This window comes from Cervus elaphus, chromosome 4 (assembly GCF_910594005.1).
Source record: "Cervus elaphus chromosome 4, mCerEla1.1, whole genome shotgun sequence".
Classification (NCBI taxonomy): Eukaryota; Metazoa; Chordata; class Mammalia; order Artiodactyla; family Cervidae; genus Cervus; species Cervus elaphus.
Window position 1 is genome coordinate 13,258,886 of NC_057818.1, and position 20,320 is coordinate 13,279,205.

Consider the following 20,320-nt stretch of genomic DNA (forward strand, 5'->3'; position numbering starts at 1 on the left):
GTCCCAGGGGTGCCCCATGTGCATCCCTGGAGAGGCGAGGCCCCTTGCCCAGCTGAAGAGCTCTGTGCCCACCTCCAGGATACTACTACGACCTGGACGACTCCTACGACGAGAGTGATGAAGAGGAGGTCAGGGCCCACCTCCGCTGCGTGGCCGAGCAGCCGCCCCTCAAACTGGACACATCCTCCGAGGTATCTGGGGTCTTGCCGCTGTCGGGCCCTGGGCTGGGCTGCGGGCACCCCCTCTAGGCTTCCCCACGCCGGCTGGGACGCCGTCCGGGCGCCCTCCTCCCCCTCCCTGGGCCAGCCCGGCCCAGAGTGTCCAGAGCACAACCTTCGAGGCCCAGGAGGCCCCGGGGTCAGCAGGAGCCTCTGCCCGTGGTTTCAACCTCATTTGTTTTCTTTCTCAATCTAGAAGCTAGAGTTTTTGCAACTTTTTGGCTTGACCACCCAACAGCAGAAGGAGGACTTGCTGACCCAGAAGCGGAGGAAGCGCCGGCGGATGCTGAGAGAGCGCAGCCCGTCGCCCCCGACGGCGCGGAGCAAGCGGCGGACGCCCTCACCCAGACTGGCGCTGTCCACCCGCTACAGCCCCGACGACATGAACAGCAGCCCCAACTTCGAGGAGAAGAAGAAGTTCCTGACCATCTTCAACCTGACCCACATCAGCGCCGAGAAGAGGAAAGGTGAGCTCAGGCCTCAGGGCGGCTGGGGGTCTCTGAGGAAGCAGGCAGGGCCGGGGGTTGAAGCCGCCCCTCGGCTCTCACGGACTCATCCCCCCGGCTCTTCGCCACCACGCCTCTCTCCGCGGGAAATGGAGAGCGGCCCCTTCCGAGCGCTCTTTCTTGTGTCGTCCTGTGAAACTGAAGGCGGCTGGTGTTCTGTGCAGTCAGCCCTGGACTCCCACCCGCTCTTGCCCCCGGCCAGGTCTCCCAGTGCCTCCGGCCCCGGGGTGGGGGGTACATGCACCCTCCTGCATTAGGGTGCTCAGCCTGCGTGGTCTCTGGGTCTCCACTTCGCGGGCGGCTCACGTGGCCGCCGTTTCTTGTTCTGATGGCAGGAGGTGTGGGTGGTGCGCGGCCATGGGGCAGGGCTGGGCCGACACCCACTGTGCATGGACGGCTCGCCCTTTCGGATCCGTCTGGCCACCAGGGGCCAACTGGGCTGGAATCTGAACTCGCCTTCTGGGGCACCTTCCTTGGTCTGCGCCTCGAGCCTCGAGCACTGCTTGCTCAGTGCTGGGGGCACTTGACCTTTCTGGGCCGCACCCCCACACGTCCCCCCTCGCTGAGGCCTGGTCACCTCTTTCTTGAAGGAAGTCAGAGGAAAGCAAGAGTGCTCATTGGTCATTTTAGTTGCTTTCACTCGTTTCGTTTGTTTTGGGCCGAACCGGTGGGCCTGGATTTCCGCTCTCCCTTAAAGGGGCAGTGATGCAACCACGACACATCCCTGGGAACGTGAAGGGTTTTGTTTGAGAAGAGCGTCTCTCAGCCAGCGGTGATGTGGCTGCTTAGGTGTCAGCGGTTCAGCGGGGGGCCCCCAGCCCGCGGGGTCACGGGGTGTATGTCCCTCTTCCCTGGTGGCAGCTGTCACGGGAACCACGCATGCGATGGAAGCAGCGGGGAGTGGACCGCCCCGGGAGAGAGCCTGCCCACCCGAGGCGTGGTGTGGCTTTTCGGGGTTGCTTCCTGTGTTGAGGCCAACTTTTTAAAGTGAGAATTCACCCGCAGAGGCTCGCAGGTACCTGTGACTCACCACACGCGCGCACCGCTCTTCTTGGAACACACCTGAAACCCTAGGTGGTGACAGCCGAGGAGTCCGGGCCCTAAAGTGAACTTTCTTCCTCTAAAGCCAGCCTGTGCCCGTGGCTTCGTGTCTCTCGTTCCAAAGGACTCGCACCTGCCGGCCGCGGCCTGAGCTACACTCCTGCTCCTCTGCCCACTCAGGAGTGGCGCAATCCCCCCCGGTAATCTCAGGCTGCTTTTCTCACAGACAAGGAGAGGCTTGTTGAGCTGCTCCAGGCCATGAAGCAGAAGGCGCTGTCCGCCGCGGTGGCAGACCCGCTCAGGAGCTCTCCGAGGGACAGTCCTGCCGTGTCCCTGAGCGGTAAGGCCAGCCCCATCTGCCACCCCCGGGACTGTCCCGGGGGTGCCCAGGGCCGCAGGCCACGGACCACCCCAGGTCGCCTTCCTCCCAGACACGGCGGGCTTCTTTCTTCCTCTCCCTTCTCTCTCTCAAGCTTGCTGTGCGTGGGAAGACCTCAGCGGAACGCGGTGTCGGCAGTCACGCTCTCGGGTGTGGGGGTCCTGGCTCCTCCGGCGGACGCTGCCTGGTGGTGGGTGTGGCTGTGCTGCCATCTGTCCCCCGCGTGGCCCGGGTTTTGGTTCCAGCACTTGCCACTCGGGCTCCGTGCTCCCGGCGTGTCTCTCGCAGGCCCTGTGACACCTGCTTTCACTCTCTCTCTCTCACGGCTCTCACTCTGCCGTCCTGCCGACGGAGCAGGAGATACTGGTGGTCCGGCCCTGCTCCTGGCTCCTGATTTAGTCTTTCTCTCTGGATCTGACTGTGTAACGCCTCGCGGATGACCAGAAGTGACTTGCTCCTTCCTTCACATTCTTCTTCTTCTTCCCAGACGCCTTCCTGCGGCACCTTTCGAGGATGGCCTTGCTGCTTAAACACGGCCCGTCTCAGACCAAACAGTGCACACTGACCTTTACTTAAATGGCTCCGGAGTCGGTCCTCTGTCTAGGTTAGAGATCAGGGTTGGCCTGTTCACGTGTGGCTCTGACCATGTCCCTCGCTTTCTGTCTCTTAAGAACCCACCACGCAGCAAGCCTCCCTGGACACGGAGAAGCCCGTGGGCATCGCCGCCTCCTTGTCTGACGTCCCGAAGGCCACGGAGCCTGGGAGGCTGGAACAGCTCCGGCCTCCAGAGCGCGTCCAAGAGCCAGCTCCTGCCGGCGGTGAGAAGGCCAGGCCGAGTGAGGCCCCCGGGGGCAAGAAGAGCCTGAGCATGCTCCACTACGTCCGGGGCCCCGCGCCCAAGGACATCCCCGTGCCACTGTCGCACAGCATCAATGGAAAGAGCAAGCCGTGGGAGCCCTTTGTGGCAGAAGAGTTCGCGCACCAATTCCACGAGTCCGTCCTGCAGTCTACCCAGAAGGCCCTGCAGAAGCACAAAGGTGAGGAGGCCGCTAGGCCTTGGGGGGCACGGCACCTGGTGTTAGGGGCAGGCTCTGCCTCCCAGCAGAAATTATTTCACTTCTGTTAAGCCCTTCATTTCAGTAATGACAGGTAAGGAGCCTTTTCAGCAAAAATAGGATCCAGGGCTTTCACAGTGCAAGGATTTCCCAGCCTGCCCGCAGACTCACCTGGGAACACCACTGTCCCTTGATAACCCGACCCAGTGGCACGTGGTGGGACATTCTGGTTGCTCTGGCCGGTGCCTGAGCCCCCAGAGTCGAGATGCCTCTTGGACATCTCAGTGTGGGAGTCACTACAGTTCAGAGTACAGGGGTTAGTACGTTTCATTCCCACTGAATCAAAGGTTGAAAATGACTAGAAAAGAATGTTTAGTAATCAACAGCTGAGAGAAAATATGATTATTATTTTCACATTATTTTTCAAAACAATTTAAAAAATTTCCCTCCTATAACCTGTGAAAACCTGAATTGACGAAGAAGCATTTTTAGATAAACAGGTCTGACGGTGTCAGTGTTCTTCAGGTAAAATAATGCTGTCAGCAGGGATGAAATGAAAAAGTGAAGGTAGTGGTTTTTGATGTGGATTTAAAAAAAAAAAACTCCTCTGTTGGATGTTTGTTGTGAGTTCAGAGTATTTTTTAAGAGAGGAAATGTTTTGGCTAGATTAAACCCCTCTGCTCCCTCTAAGACACACCCACAGAGGCTTTTCAGCGCTTAAGGACTTAACTTTTCCTGCCTGATCTCAGCCCTTCCCTGACTTTACACTTGGCTGTTTTCTCGGGACTTTAGCATCATCCAGCCCCTGCCAGTTTGGGCCGTACGGGTCCACTGACTGCCCAAGGCTGCTGTCCACACAGGGAGGCGGAGCAGACCCGGTCTAGACAGGCCCAGCCCGTTCAGATTCTGGGTAGCACAGGGGCATGCACAGGGATCGGAGCGCCTGTGTGTCCTGGGAGAGGGGACGGACACTCTGCAGACCAGGGCGGCGCGGCTCATAGCCTAACCCAGCCGAGCGCGTCGGCACAGCGTGGGGACCTGCACCCAGCACCGCCGCCATCCCGGCAGCACTCTCCAGCCTTTCTGATGGAGCCGTCGCTGGTCTCCGAAGGGCCACAGGCCTCGCGCCGCTCCGTCGTGTCTGCCAGGACCTATCGCCGTATCCCCGGGGGCTCTGTGACAGCCGTCTCCCCTCCACAGGAAGCGCAGCCGTGCTGTCGGCGGAGCAGAACCACAAGGTGGACGCGTCCGTCCACTACAACCTCCCCGAGTTGCAGTCCTCCAGCCGCCTGCCTCCGCCCCAGCACAACGGGCAGCAGGAGCCCGCCGCCAGCAGGAAGGGCCCCCTGGCGCAGGAGATGGACCCCGACTCGGAAGAGGAGGACGACGGGGAGGACGAGGAGGAGGACCCCCCCAGGCGCAAGTGGCAGGGGATTGAGGCCGTTTTGGAAGCTTACCAGGAACACGTGGAAGGTACGGAGGGCTGGGGAGACAGGCCAGGGCCCGGGAAGGGTGTGCCAGGAGGCTCAACGGGCTCACGATGGGTGCCCGTTTCCATCGCCAGGCTGGGGACTGCTTGAGTGACAAGGCCTCGGGCTACTGGGCCACAAGCAGATAGGAGCCTCAGAACTGCTCCTCGGGCTTCTGGGGTGCCCAGGCTAGCTTGCAACAGCCACTCCTCACGGACAGACATCCTCCCTGGAGGAACCTAGGCGCCAGGCGCCTGTCCTACCCAGCGTGACAGCACGGACCTGGGCCTGCTCGCCCCGCCGTGTCCTGTCACGCTTCTGAACGTCCTGTCCGTCCTCGCCCTGTGGCTGCGTACACAGGTCCTAGAAAAGGCAGTGTTTCATCCAGCCGAGCCCAAGTCTCCCTCTCTGGCGTGCTTCGCGGGCTGCGCAGCTCAGGACGTGCCCACAGGCCTGGGCCTCCTGGAGCAGCACTTAGCGCAGGAGGTCAGCCCTCGTCAGCCTCCAGAGCGTCATAACCCTGGCTGTCGCCACTTCCAAATTCTACTTACTACCATATTGTAGAGAAGTTTTTATCATGGATATCATGATCATTTCAGATATTTTGAAATAAGCATTGTAAAACTAGCTAAGTATTCAATACAATCAAAAAGAATGCCCTCGTAGCCATAACAAGAGTATCAATGCCTATGTGTTTTTATTGAAGTATATAGTTGATTTGTTAGTTCCAGATATACAGCAAAATCAATCTGTTACACATATATCCACTCTTTTTTAGATTCTTTTCCCACACAGGCCATTAGAATTTTGAGCAGAGTTCTCTGTGTTAATACCAATCTCCCAATTTATCCCCCATAATCATAAGACTGTTTTCTAGATCTCTGACTTTATTTCTGTGTTGTACATAAGTTCATTTGTACCATTTTTTTTTAGATTCCACATATATGTGGAATCATTTACTTGGGATGTTTGTCTTTCTCCAACTTGCTTCACTCGATATGACCATCTGTAGGTTTATCCATGTTGCTGTGAGTGGCGTTTCATTTTTTCCGTGGCTGAGTAGTATTCCATTGTACATACATACCACGTCTTTATCCATTCCTCTGTTGATGGACATTTAGGTTGCTTTCATGTTTTGGCTGTTTAATAGTGCTACTATGAACATAAGATTGCATGTATCTCTTCAAATTATGTTTTCTCCAGATATAGCCCCCAGCAGTTGGGATTGCTGGCTCACATAGTAGGTCTCTCTTTAGTTTTTAAGGGAACCTCCATAGTCCTCTTCATAGTGGCTGCACCAATTTATATTCCCACCGACAGTTAGGAGGGTTCCTTTTCTCCACACCCTCTCCAGCATTTACTGTGGGTTTTTTGATGATGGCCATTCTGAATGGTTTGAGGTGGTGGTTTTGATTTGCACGTCTCTGATAATTAGTGATGTTGAACATCTTTTCAGCCATCTATATGTCTTAGTTTTTGGAAAAACATCTATTTATAGATGTTCACCCAGATGGTGGCGCGTGGTGGTCCAGTGGTTAAGAATCCACTTTCCAATAAAGTGTGGGTTCAATCCCTGGTCAGGGAACCCAAGATTCACTAAGAAAAATAAGGGGGGAAAAGATCTTCACCCATTTTTTGATTAGGTTTTTTTCACCCACTTTTTTGATTAGGTTTTTTTTTTTTAATATTGAGCTACATGAGCTGTTTGTATATTTTGGAGATTAAATTCCTTATTGGTTGCATCTTTTATAAATACTTTCTCCTGTACTATGGGTTGTCTTTTTGTTTTATGGTTTCCTTTGCCATGCAAAAGCCTTTAATTTGGTCCCACCGTTTGTTTTTGTTTTCATTATTTTAGGAGGTGGATCAAAAAAGAGCTTGCTGCAATTTATGTCAGAGATTGTTCTGCCTGTGTTTTCCTCTAAGGGTTTTTATAATAACCAACCTTTACATTCAGGTCTTTAATCCATTTTGAATGTACCTTTGTGTATGGTGTTACAGAGTGTTCTGTTTCATTCTTTTTACATGTAGCTGTCTAGTTTTCTCAGTACCACTTATTGAAGAGACTGTTAAAACAGAGATTTATCCTTGAAGATTTGAAGCTCAGTATCTTTTGGAAAGGCAGAGGTTTTACTTTACTCGTTAACAACTATAAATTTCTAACAGCTTAAAAGTTTTTATGTCTAACCCTTTTATCTTTCTTCTTGAAAAATACATCTTAAGGCTGTAAGTTATCACTATTTCCTAAGCCGCATCCCTTAAATTGCCTTTCGGTGCTACGTCCTTGGTCTTTATTCTGCTGGGTTGGGTTAGTTCCGTGACATCGTCACCAGCACGGCTGACAGGGCGGGGAGCCATGGGGTCCAAAGGAGCGCGCGTGGCCAGCTGCCCAGAGGGCGGCGGGCCCGGGCCTGGGGCCCTGCGCACAGGTGTCACCCTGGCGTGTCTTTCCAGAGCAAGACCTGGAGCGGCAGGTGCTGCAGGCGCAGTGCAGGCGGCTGGAGGCGCAGCACTACAGCCTCAGCCTCACGGCAGAGCAGCTCTCCCACAGCATGGCGGTGAGTCTCAGGGACAGGGCTCGCTCCGGGGGGCTTGCTTCACCCCGCGGCGGTTATTCTCACGCAGCCTGTCGAGGCTGGGTTCAAGAGCACCCACACAGACCAGTTTGGAAGGGAAGTGTGCTCTTGAGAGATCCAGACAGTCTTAGGGGGTAAATTCAGGAGTCACCTGAGGAGGGGAGTGTCCTGTTAGCAGAACATGGACCTGGAAGGGCGAGGGGCTGTGTGCACGCGCCTTTGGGGGCTGGTGTACTGCCCGTGTCAGTCTCCCCCCGTGATGTGCTCAGGAGAATGGAGGGAGGGAGGAGCTCTTGGGACAGGATGGACACCCCCACACACAGCTGTGACAGCGAGAGCCCCGCCGGCTTCCTCCCGCCCATGGGAGGGGGGTTGTCGTGTGTTTGGGGCTTGCACATCTTGGCAACTTCAGCCCAGACCTGAAGCAGCAAAAGCTGGACAGTGACAGGGTTGGAGCTACGAGAGCAGCAGCCAGTGCTGCTGGGTGAGCGAGCGGGGCTGGAAGAATCCGAGACTCCGGGGCAGTTAGAGCGCATCCCACACCCTTCCTTACTGTGTCCACTGCGGGTCTGACATGAGTCTCTTTCTCCAGGAGCTGAGGAGCCAGAAACAGAAGATTGTTTCAGAACGGGAGCGACTCCAGGCGGAACTGGATCACTTACGGAAGTGCCTTGCGTTGCCTGCAATGCATTGGCCTAGAGGTTACTTCAAGGGTTACCCGAGGTGACGGTTTCCCTTGCACTAGGCCGAACCTATAGTATAGAAATATTATCTATTTTATTACCTTGAATATTTAATATTTTTCACTGGGAGGTTTGACGCTTAAAAAAAAAAGAGAATGTGCCATGCATGAAGCAAAGGATTCCAGGCTCCAGAAAAAAAGAACGAACTCGCCTTGACTTCAATGCAGTTGAATCACCTTTGTAATTCAGCAAGCAACCCGTGTTAAGACACCCATAGTTTTTTCCTTTTTAAAGGCGGTTTTATCCTTTCCCACGTCATCATTTTTTAGTCTCAAGATGAAGGCTCCATTACCAACACTAAGATGTGACCACTTCCCAGCCCCCGGGTGCGTAGGGTGGAGCGGACCACCGGGGTGCCGTGTTGTGTGTTGCCAGGTCCTTTGGCCTCAGGAACCCAGGCTGCTCTGGCCGTGGGGTGGCCGGTCTCGCTCCTCCCCAGGATTGAGACCCGCTCCAGCAGAAGGAAGGTGGGGTGCATTCTAAGTAAAGGGCTTATTTGTTTCAGTTATTTTTCCGCAAAATTTTCCTCAAAGCAACAGGTCCTAGGAGCACACAAAGCAACAGTACTGAAGCCTCACCCAAAGGCTTTTCCCTGGAAAAGCTCTTACCTAAAGATAAAATGAATCGACAAACTGAAGGTACCTTTTTATTCCTTCGTGGGGGAAGATGTACAGAGCTCTATGTATACATTTATCCACACCCACCCGATTGTTACTGCGGTGGGGGTGTTTTCATACAAACGTAAATTTTGAGAGAAAAGTCAAAGGTGCTTCAGCCTTGTACTGTGTATATATATTAAAAAACAAAGTTTTGTATGTTTTTATTACTTTAATTATTGTTATAAAAAGCCTGCCATTTTTAATATGTGGTTTGGGGGGATTTTTTTGTTGTTTGTTTTCCTGTTTGGGGGTTTTGTTTGTTTTTGTTTTGTTTTTCTGGGCAAAAAAAAAAAAAAACCCTTGCTTTTAGTGTTTGTACTGCTGCTGGTCAGGACATTATTGAAGTGTTTTTAAAAATTAAAGAAGAAGAAAAGTAAAAAGAGCTTACCACTGGCGCCTACGAGAGCACTTCATTTTTGAGTTGCACCGGAGAGTGATGTAGAAAGCCATGGTTCCTCCTCCCCTCCCCGGGCCCTCCCGGCTCCCGGCCCCCCCCCCCCCCCCCCCCCCCCCCCCCCCCGCCAGCGAGGCTCCCCCGCGGGCGCTGCTGGTCTCCACCTTCACACCGTGAGAAGAACCTTGGAGGAGGGAGCGGCTTCTGTGACAGGGTGCTGAGGTGTCTTATAGCAGTCTGAGCAGGAGCAGAGTAGAAACTCTAGGGGCTTGATTTAGATGCAGAGCTTTGTAGCAGCCTAAAGGCAGGGTGAACCACATGCGACAGAACCTCTCCTCGGGGACTCACTGTGAGGAGCACAGGAGCCGCTGGAAACGGGGAGAATCTCATTAGGGCGAAGCGCGGGGCCGGGGGAGCCCGCCCTCCTTGCCCCGGTTGCTGCCGGTTCAGGCTGCGCTGCATTTAGATCAGGAAGGCAGCTCTTGCCCCAGTGGGCCTAAGCAGAGGCCAAAGCAGCCAGTGGTTGGTATGCCCGGGTGGGGGGTGGCGAGGGGACCCACACACCAGGCCATGTGCGCCCCTCCGCCCCAGCCTGGGGGCGGGCTGGCTGACCTCCGGGAGGGCCAGGCGCTGTGACCGTGGCCGCGCCCTCAGCCCAGACCTTGGCTGCGCAGAACAGCTTGCTGGCAGATGGCGTTGTGTCACTTTATCTGTCCCCACGCAGTTTGCTTTGTATGCCTGCCAAGAATCTTCCAGTTATTAGCAAACTCCGACAAAAAGTGCCGCCAGTATTATCAGCAGTCAGCAAGCACTTTCCTCTCTACAGAAACGACTTGAGAACTGAGAGCTGTTCTGGGGGCCTCTTCCCCTGCAGAGACAGGGAGAGCACCATGTGCCACAGGTGGGGACAGGTGTTTAGAGGGCGCCCCACTGCCAACAGTCAGGGCAAAACATCACTGAATTTCTCTTTTTAAAACCTGCTTGCTGTTTCTGAAGGCCTAAGGGTTACATCTTGGCACTTCCCCCCCGGCATCCTCCTCCATCATAGAAAATATCTGGCTGCCTTTGCTCCCGGGCGCTGGTAAAGGGCCTTGGCTAGAAGCAGAGGGAAGACTAGACCTGAAGACAAGATGGGAAAAGCACAGCCCGACCCGTCAGCACCTGCCGGGGGCCCCGTGGCTGCTGCGTGTTGGCTGGGGAGGAGTCGTGGCACACAGGTTAGAAGGACACCTGCCCAGGGGTGGCAGCTCTGTCCCTGAGCTAGTATTAGCAGCTTTCTCCTTCGGAGTGGCACCCCCCCCCCCCCCACCGACCTGTGAGAATCTCTGAATATTCTAGGGCTCAAGAAGAAATATGACAATCAGAATATAAATACAGACCAGTAAGGCAACGTGAAGAAAGAAAAAGGTAACAGAGGGTCTTGTGAAAACAAAAGTGTACCTTTCTGAGAGACAGTATACCCAATCATGGGTTCCCCCCCTGGGCCCCCCCCCCCCCCCCGCCAACAGTTTATAATCTGAAAACTCTTCTTCTAAAGAACATAGTAGCATCAGTCTCTTCAGTTTGGGCTTAAAAGCTGAGACAAATATGGAATCCCTGAAGCTTTTTGTTCAGCTATTTCACATTGAGTTTGAAAGACATAAAGTTCAGAAATACAGCAAATTTGCTCTAGAACTGATTCTGGAACTTTTGTGTCAGTATTTTTGTGACCTAAAGGAGTTTTGCTAAACTCGGGTACCTGCCAAAGCTGAGTCGTGCGGCTCTGTGCATTGAATCAGAGCAGTACAAACAGACCAGAGCTTTCCCCCCACGCTTGGCACTGCACGACCTGATCATCTGAAAATGAGTCTGTTTCATAGAAACAGGCAAACTGGCATAAAATATCATAATCTATTATCTCACGTAAGTGACCAATAGTTTAGTCTATATTCTAAAGGTAACGCAACAATTGGCAGCATGCAAAGTGCTAAAAAAGATTATACCCTCAGGGAAATTCAAAGAATATTAAAAGGAGCCCACACCTTCAGCAAACTAGCAAAGAATAATAACAGGTAAACTAAGTCTGTGTGTGGGGTGGCGTTCCATCAAGTAGCTCACGATGCTGCCCCATCTCCAAATCACATACCCCGTTTCCCTCTGAGCCATGGTTTAAGAGTGCAGACAGTTCCAGAGACCCACCACCAGATGGGGATGGTTAGCACAGGAAGTTGCTCCTTACAGTGTAGATTAGCCACTTAGCAGCAGCCCCGTACTCTTCTAGTAAACAAGCTATTGACGTCACTGCTTGCAGTAGCCTGTTCCCCACCTTCCGATCCAGTGCTGAACTAGACTCCTCAACTCTGCCCTGAGCCGAGGAGGACCACGCTGCCAGCCCGTCGAGCCGCTCTGCTGTGCCTGTGCTAACTGCCAGGACAGTCAACAGGACTCGGGGGAGGAGGAACGGTGCCTCGGTCACTCTGGGGGCAGTTTAGATGCTGTGAAATTAAACCTGTTCTAAGTGTACTTGTTTGAATTAACTGTATTGTAATATTATTTGTTGAATGTAGTAATTAGGTATTTATGAATATATTGCTGTAATTTCTGACAACATCCAGAAAATAAAATCTTCCTAAATCATGTTGAGAGAAAAATTTTTTTTATGTTACAGTAAGGGGAAAAAGTAAGAACTCAACAATTCTACAGTTTTACAAGTACAGTGTGAAGACAGATTCAACTGGACCTCAGCCCGGTTTTAGGAGAAGGGGTGAAACTATGGAGACCAAGTCTTCTGGGCCCTAGTCCCTCTGTGTGGCCTTCAGTGTTCAGACACGAGCTGCTGTTTAGAGGGACATCGGGGGCCCACCTAGGCTGGAGAAGTAGTGCTCGGGTATAAACACCAGCAGGTACTCCTCAGGCCCAGTCAGTCACGTCATCACACACATACCCCCTTCTGAAACCCTGGAGATGGCAGGTGAGGCTGTCGGGAATCAGCTGGTGACTGAACCTGCTCCTTAGAGGGCTGGGCAGTCATCGCCCCCCGCCCCGACTTGAGGAAAGGTCCTTTCAGTAAGGAGCTGGGCGGTGCTACAGCTGAAGAGGCTCCTCCTAGGGAAAAACAGGAGTCCGCCCTGAGCCACGGCTGCCTCAAGCAGGCTGTCCCCTCAGTCCACCAAGAACCACCACACAAGCCCCATTTTCCCCTGGCGTCCTGGCATAAGCTTCACTTACACATGGAATTCATTTTCCTACTTTCTTGCTGATAAACAACCTTTTAGACCTTGCCCAGAAGCACCCAAGTGAATAAGAGACACCCAAGACTGGGGGCTGGAAGTGCACACTGTCTGCTAAACCTCCCAGTCTGGTCTGTCACTAGCCACTGAGCCTGCTCCCTTCAAGTGGGAGTGATGCAGGGAAAAAACCCAAAGAGAACTGGGAGATTCCACCTTTATTGTGTACCGGGGCTTAATGAGAAGCACGGGTCACCATCACTAGCCGAGTGCTCATCTGCTGTCCCGCACTGTGTGAACAGTCTCTGAAGAAGACTCTGAATATAGCCCAAGAGAAAGGCCGTGGCCACATCACCGTCCTGCCGTATCTTATCTTAAAAGCAACACCCGCCATCACTGAACACTCAGCGGCACACGACCGTCCCGTGCAGGAGACTGGGGGAATGCGCTCATTCGGCCGGTGCTTTTTCTTCCCCCGTAAAAGGCAGCTGGCTCCCAGACACAGATGAGGAATTACAGAATGTCTCGACTGAGCATAAGCCTGTTGCTTTCCAACCAGGTTATAAAACCATTCCTTCCTTCACTGCACTTTTTTTTCGTAGATTCACAGGTGGTCTAGATTTCCAGAAACGTGAGCATCTCTGTCATGTCCTGAACGCTCACGCCGCCTGGTGCGCCTCCTACCAGCAGACGCGGGCCTGGACAAGGCAGTCCCTGCCTAGAAGTCCTGAGACTGGGCGCTGTCCGAAGGTTGCAGGTTTGTGCGGAGTTTGTACATGTGGTTGAGCGCTTGTGTGAGGAAAGCCCCGCTGGTGTTGATCTCCATCAGGGTCAAGTTATCCAGCTAAACGTGAGAGGAAATAGCTGGTTTAGTTTTTAATTTCAAGAGAGGTTAAATCTACTGGATAAAAATAAAGAAGCAATGAGCAATGATTTTCTAAAAGCCAGCTAGGGCACAGCTCCTGAGCAGACACAGGCCTCCCTGCCCGTCATGCGCACCTTGGCGTGTGCCTCCTGCTGCCTCACGAAGCTGTCGGCAGACACCCGGAACTTGGCTATGCGAGTGTCCCACACGTCCTTGATCAGGGTCCGGATCTCATCTGCTTTCGGGATGTTGTCCGAAGCACTAAAGGAAGAAAAGGTGAGATAAACTGCACAGGGAAGCATGCAGTAAATTAAGCCAACATCCAGGGAAAAGTGGCTTCTTCCTAAACTGCTTAGATTTAGACAGAAATGCACAAGTTGTTCGAGGCTCAGTCTGTTTCACTTTTCAGTTTTACAATGTAAGGATTTCTAGCAGTCAACCTGGGTGCCAGAAAAATTCAGCCAGGATGCTCACCGAGTCGGCTGTGCTCACATTAGCTGTCCTGGGCAGCCTGTAGTACAAGCACTTGTTTATTCACTGAAAAAACTGAGGTATCGGAGCAGCAGCTCTGAGCTAGTCCTCCTCTGTCGGGATAACTGGGTGCTCCGTGCTGTGGTCTGTACAATTTCCACCTAGAATGCATCTCTTTCAAAGGCTGGCTCAGAGGTCATGACCTCTAATGCTAATACCCCAGGGCTACAGCCCACCAGGGAAAGCAGACGAAGGCTGTATGCCTGGCACTGTCCTCGGCACCACACAGCACTTCTATCCTCACAGAAGCCCGTGAAGGACAGAGACTGTCCTGCTCTACAGAGACAACAAAGATACATTTGCAAAAGTTACAAAACAAAGAGCAAATCAGCATAAGTAGCACACCCATACACAGCAAATTTGGGGTAAAAGTCTGGCCTGGGGTCTGCGCAGGGCACTGACAGCCTTCCTGTGACACATTCTTAAACTAACCTTAACCTCTGAAGGAAGAGACAAGCTAAGACAAAAGCAGAGGCCAACATCCTTCACCAGGAGCCCTGGGATGCGCTCCAGGGACTACAGGCTGGATGAGCCTCCACAGGCTACAGTGAGCTCATGAGTGCAGACGCGGAGTCAGTGGCGTCAAACTGATGTAGGAGGTTTTATTTAAGGCCCGCATATCTGGGTCTTACGGTCTGAGCAGCAGGGAGCAAAGGCCTCCAGCTCCTTGTGAACTGCACTGCAGAACAAGGGCCCCTTCGCTGAATGAATAACTGTAAGGAATTATGAAACAGGGGTTTTGATAGGACCGTGTACATGATACCCTGAACTTCAAAACCTAAAGATGCGCAGACCTCTCCTCTGCTGTATTCTCCTTTCTGAAGCCACTCCCCTCCAAGGCAGCCCTGCGGGTCCCCCGAATGACACCCCGTCCCACCCATGCCTGAACACCCTCCCGGGGACGCGGCTTCTGCTCCCCTGCCCTCACCAGGCACGCAGGTCCCAGCAGCTCCGCTCCGCAGCCCTGTCTCTTCACCTGCTGTTCTGTCCTGCCGACCCCCTCTCCCTTGACAGGTGTCCCTCCATCCTCCGGGCCATGGAGCCCTCCCCAGGCAGTGCCAGGGTGAGGGCTGCATCGGGCTGTTCTGACAGATTATCACACCATACCGGTGCCAGGGCCCCGCCTCTGCCCCACAGAACCGGAACTTGGGCCTGCAGGACCAATTCCTCTGCCTAGTGGAACACTTAGCAGGTTGTACAAGGAGAGTGTTGTGAACTGCACAACTGCTGCCTCGGGTCAACTCAAGGACAGGCCCACATGACCAAGTCTCCACTTGAATCCGCAGCGCCCTGCACGGGGCCCAGCCCCGCTGCTCTACAGCAGGCAGCGGGCCGCGTCCAACTCCCATTCTAGGTCTGCCCTTGAATTCACCAATTAAAAGGTGCTCAGGGTTTGAAAAGCTTGGCATTGTGCAGACTACATTCTAAGTTGCTCCTAAGCAACGCTGTCTATACCTGCCTGCTTTCTCAGCTGATTCATTCATTTACTCACAAACACGTGAGCAACAAACATGTGAGCACCATGCTGGGGCACAAGGCGGTCCCCGCCCGTGAACGGGGCCGGGGCGGGGGAGCGGCCCGGGCAGACGCGGCGGGAAGAGCGGCTGACAAGTGCTACGGAAGGTGCGGAGCTGCCCTGGAGACGGGGATGAGGACAGGCGTGCGTACCGGGGGAGGGCCCGTGCTAAACCCAGGAGGGAGGTGGGGACGGGGACTCCTGGGCAGAGGGTCGGGGCAGTGGGCACGCGCACGTGCTCTGAGGACCTGGACCTTCTACTTACATGCAGAGTGAGAGAGGACAACGTGACCCCAGGCCCAGGAGAGAGAGGAAGGCCTGCAGCGCTGTGAGAGGGGGAAGAGGGAGCCAGGCTATGCAGCGTGAAAGCCACGAGCAGGACTGCAAGCCTGGAGAGGCTCCAGAGGGCAGGGGAGGCCAGCAGCAGCCTGCTCTACAGAAGTGTCCTCTGGCCGAGGGAGGAGCCGACAGGGAGCCCGCCCAGGGGCCTTTCATCCAGCTCAGGGTCACAGGCAGACGGGAGCCTGGCCCTTCCCAGTGCAGGAGACAGAAGCACTGACAGCCAGGCCCCAAGGAGAAAAGGGGTGCAGCCTGACCGACACGGTAACTGCCGTGAAGGAAAAGCCACTGTTAGAGAGGGACGGACTGACGCGGAGGCCAGTGACAAGAGGCGGTCAGGACACGGAGCAGAAAGAACGCGGGGTTGGCCGGGAGAGGGGAGGACAGAGGAAAGGAAGGGAGGAACCGGGAGAGTCAGAGCCCAGCCAGCGTGTGTGCGCCCGACGCCTCCAGGCTCCAGACCCGCCGGCTCCCCTGGGAACAAGTGGGGAGCACGACGCGGGCGGGCACGGGCTGTGGGCTCCGCTGAGCTACTCACTGATTTAACAGCAGTTTGGTGAGCTCCATGTAGTAAGGGCTGGGCATAGGTGTAAAAGTTTCTTCCTTTCGTTCATGATCTCGAATCTTCTCCAACTTTTCTGAAATTTAGAAGTGAATACACTTTAGTATGACCATAAGCAAAATATATGTATATTTAAAACTGTCCAAATTTACCAAGTGGGTTTCCCAGGTGGCGCAGTGGTGAAGAACACGCCTACCCAAGTATTTATGTTACCTCGTCGATCAACTAACAGAGAAAAACCCACTACTTTTTGAAATATCATTTTTTATCACTAACTAGATATTACAGGGCTGATTCCCTCAAACCTCTAAGCTTGTCTTAGAGCAGGTGGTAGTTTGGTTATAACTGTTGCTGGGCCTGCAGAATACATGACTGAGAACAGTCAGAGCCAGGCCTTCTCTCGGGGAGAGTGAAGTATTCTACCTCTGATGCAAGTGGAGATGATAGTAACTAGTGACTGGCGAATTTCCTTCTTCATATCAAACCTTGTTTAGGACTTCCCTGCTGGCACAGTGGAGAAGAATACACCTGCTAATGCAGGGGACGTGGGTTTGATCCCTGGTCCCGGAAGATTCCACGTGCCCTGGAGCTAAGCTTAGAGCCTGTGCTCTGCAACAAGAGAAGCCAGCACAGTGAGAAGCCCGTGCACCGCCACCAAGAGCAGGCCCTGCTGGCTGCCTGCACAGCAAGGAAGATTCCGCACAACCAAAGATATTAAAACACACACACACACACACACACACACACTGCTCAGAAGAGAGCAAGACAACCTACAACTAAGAGGGGCTTCAAAGATATTAAAACACACACACACACACACACACACACACACACACACTGCTCAGAAGAGAGCAAGACAACCTACAACTAAGAGGGGCTTCAAAGCCCCGAATCTGGAACCAAAGTGCTGAGTCCGATTCCATCCAGCAGGAATGTGCCGCACTGGCCTCTCCTCTGTCCTTCCTCCTGGCTGAGAAACCCCGGTCCTGAACCAGGCTGCCGCTGTGGCAAAGGCGTGCACACACCTCTCTGCCCTGGGGTCTTCTCTGAAATGACTGCCCACCCATCCCCAGGGCCCCCGGGGCCCACCCCCTGCCATCCTTACCCCCTCATCCCTGTTCGGCCACGCACTTCCTGCCCACCCTTCCAGCCTTCTCCCCGACGCCTGGCGGGGCACCCACACACTCCCGCATCCCGAGGGGCGTGCTGGACCCCCTCTCACTGAACAGAACACGGCGTGGCAGCTGTCCTCACTGCTGAGTGAACCCTGTCTCACTCACCAGTCTGTCAACCTCCACGCAGCACCTTTCGTCTTAAAAAGAAAACTCTCGTCTGACGCCCCATGGTCAACGCTCCTCTCCCAGTCTAGCCCAGGGTGGCCCCAGTCTCGGGAAACGGCACCCCCAGCTCCGCCAGCAGCCCCGGTGGGCACCCTCACTTCTCTCTGATCCCACGGCCTGTCCCGCAGCAAATCCTCCACATCCTGTCTTCAAAACACACTTGGACCCCAACCACGTCTGCCTACCCCCATCGACCCAGTGGTCGGGCCCTGGTTGGTGACCCCGCCCACTCTCTCCCCACACCACGGACAGACTCTCCCTTTTCACATCTACCTCAGAGGATAAGACACCTCTGTCTGATCTCTGCAGCAGAGACCAACACCCGGTGTGGCCCGGGGTGGAACAGCAGCAGCTCGCGCATCCCCGCTGGGTCACAAGAGCGGCCCGACCACACTGCGGGCTGCTCCTCAGAGTGAGCAGTCAGCCCTGTGAGCCGGCAGTTCCAGGGCTCCAGGCGTTTGTTTACCCAAGAGAAATAAAAACAAATGCCCACAAAAAGACTCAGACACGACTGTCCACAAAGCAGCCTTGACCACAATAGCCTAAAATGGGGAACAACCCAAACATCCACCAACAGAAGAGTGTGGACAAGCTGTGGAATACTCACACAGTGCATGAAACACTATTCAGGATAAAAGAATAAGGTAACAACACATGCAACAACAGGGGCAATAAATCGCAAGAACATTTATGCTGAATTAAAGCAGTCAGAGCTAGGACTTCGCTGGTGGCCCGGTGGCGAAGATGCCACACTCCCAGTGCCGGGGTCCTGGGTTAGATTCCACATGCCAGAACGAAAGGGTTCACACACCATGGCTGAGACCCAGTGCAGCCAAATAAATACTGGAAAAAAGCGAGAGCAAAAACTGACGTGCTAGATAATTTCATTTATATGCCAGCCAAGAACAGGCGGAACTAATCCACGGTGGCAGAAGCAGCAGCGGGCCCCTCGTGGACTGAGGAGTGATGTCCACTCCTGTCCCCACAGGATGGCCCAGGCCCGTGAGAAGGCCCAGAGTAACTCTCCCCACACCTTCCCTCTGACTCAGGGCTCCCATCAGACAGGTTCTTGCCCCATATCACCTGGGACTGGAATAGGCCAGAAAGGGAAGAAGTGCCAATAGAACCAGGACCTTGGTGTGTGGGGAGCCAGTGTGGGGGTGGGGGGGTCCCTGCTTAAAAAAAAAAAAGAAAAAAACCCCTCAAAGCCTAACGAACTGGAGTTTCCTGTCATGTTTCTGGACCACCAGCTGCACACACCCCTCTGGGATACAGACTAAAGTCAAAATGCTCACAGTCTTTCTTAACCTGTATTTGAGTCACACCTGGCTCCAAATGTCCAAGCTTCTAGGAGGCAAGGGCGCGTGGGTGATTCTCAAAGGGAAGGGGACAAACTCATTCAGAGGCTTTTCAAATTCTATACTCCCCCAATCCCAGCCCTAAATAAATTTGAGAGTCTTCTCTATAATGAGCCATTCATATCCTGCAAAGGTTTAGGATAAAGACAGACCGCCTCTTTGACCCAGTATTTTCCTGTTTTGTTTTTTCCAGCACCTTTATACTGAGGCATAATCAACATACCATGCAATTCACCCATTCAATGGTTTTTAATACAGCCAGAGTTGTGCACCCATCACTTCAACCGACTTTACAATATCTTCACCACCCCAAAAGGAACCCCATAATCCTTCTATCACCCACTCAAACCTCCATCCCTAGGCAACCACTAATTTCCCTTGTCTTTATGGGCCTGCCTGCTCAGGACAACTCATAGAAACTGAATAACATGATATTCGGTCTTTGTGTCTTCCCTCACCCCCAGCACTTAATGTAACATTTTCAAGATTCATCTGTGTTTGTACCCTGTCACAACCTCATACCTTGAGATGGTCAAAACAATACTGCCTTGTATGGATGATGCCTTATTTTCACACATTCTCTATAATGTAATGCATTCTTTGTAATGACTCAGCTCCTCATGCTGATCTATACTTTTTTTTTTTTAATTAGAATATATGTTCCCTTAAATTCGTATAACATCTTCAGTTTTAAAGCAAGTGCAGCTGATAGTGGAGACAAGATGGCAGAGTGAGGGACGTGAGCTCACCTCTTATGAAGACACCAGAATCACAACTAAGTGTTGAACAACCATCGACAAAAAAAATGCTGGGACCTACCAAAAAAGATATCCTACATCCAAAGACAAAGTAGAAGCCACAATGAGATGGGAGGTGGGCCACAACTGACACGAAATCTATTACCACATCTGTCAGGTGGGCAACCCACAAACTGGAAAGTAATTATATCCCAGAGGTTCTTCCACAGGAGTGAAATTCTCAGGAGTCACAGGAGTCAGACTCCCCTGACTGGGGGTCCAGTGACTGGAGGAGGAGCCCCCAGAGGATCTGGTTTTGAAGGCAAGCAGGAACTGATCGCAGGAACCCCACAGCACAGGGGAAACAGAAACTGCACTCTTGGAGGGTGCACACGAGGGGAACGAGGGGAAAAGCAGTGACCTCATAAAAACTTGGACCAGACTTACCTGCTGGTACTGGAGGCTGGGGCCCTCATCATACTCAAAAGTTGTTGAAAGGCAAAGGAAACCATAAAGAAAAAGAAAGGCCACGGATGGGAGAAAATATCTGCAAATGAAGTGACCTACAAAGGCCTTTATCTGCAAAATTTACAAACAACCCATAGAACTCAACAATAAGAAGACGATCCAATCAAAATGGGCAGAGTGCTTCCCCAGTGGCTTGGTGGTAAAAAAATCCACCTGCCAATGCAGGAAGCGCAGGACTGATACCTGGTCTGGGAAGAACACACACTCCCCGAAGCAACTCAGGCTGTGCACAACTACTGAGCCCGTGCTCTGAGCCTGGGAACCGCAACGACTGATCCCAAGTGATGCAACTACTGAC

The 20,320-nt window shown here is 53.2% G+C and overlaps 2 protein-coding genes across 3 annotated transcripts in view; one reads left to right on the plus strand and one right to left on the minus strand.

The window, feature by feature from the left end:
- The window catches only part of GSE1 (Gse1 coiled-coil protein), a 392,798-nt gene extending 381,142 nt beyond the window's left edge, over window positions 1-11,656 (plus strand). The window contains 7 exon segments of the mRNA XM_043898214.1: window positions 79-191; window positions 415-685; window positions 1,992-2,105; window positions 2,816-3,181; window positions 4,400-4,672; window positions 7,123-7,226; window positions 7,837-11,656. Of these exon segments, the coding sequence (XP_043754149.1) occupies window positions 79-191; window positions 415-685; window positions 1,992-2,105; window positions 2,816-3,181; window positions 4,400-4,672; window positions 7,123-7,226; window positions 7,837-7,971 (1,376 nt within the window). The 3' untranslated portion in view covers window positions 7,972-11,656.
- A 793-nt stretch (window positions 11,657-12,449) lies between these two features.
- GINS2 (GINS complex subunit 2) overlaps window positions 12,450-20,320 on the minus strand; it is a 34,813-nt gene continuing 26,942 nt past the window's right edge. Inside the window, exons 3-5 of one of the 2 annotated variants that reach the window (XM_043898216.1) lie at window positions 16,036-16,135; window positions 13,246-13,372; window positions 12,450-13,090 (exon numbers count right to left, since the gene is read on the minus strand). In XM_043898216.1, the coding sequence (XP_043754151.1) occupies window positions 12,965-13,090; window positions 13,246-13,372; window positions 16,036-16,135 (353 nt within the window). In that variant the 3' untranslated portion in view covers window positions 12,450-12,964. The other variant, XM_043898217.1, reaches the window with a different exon arrangement.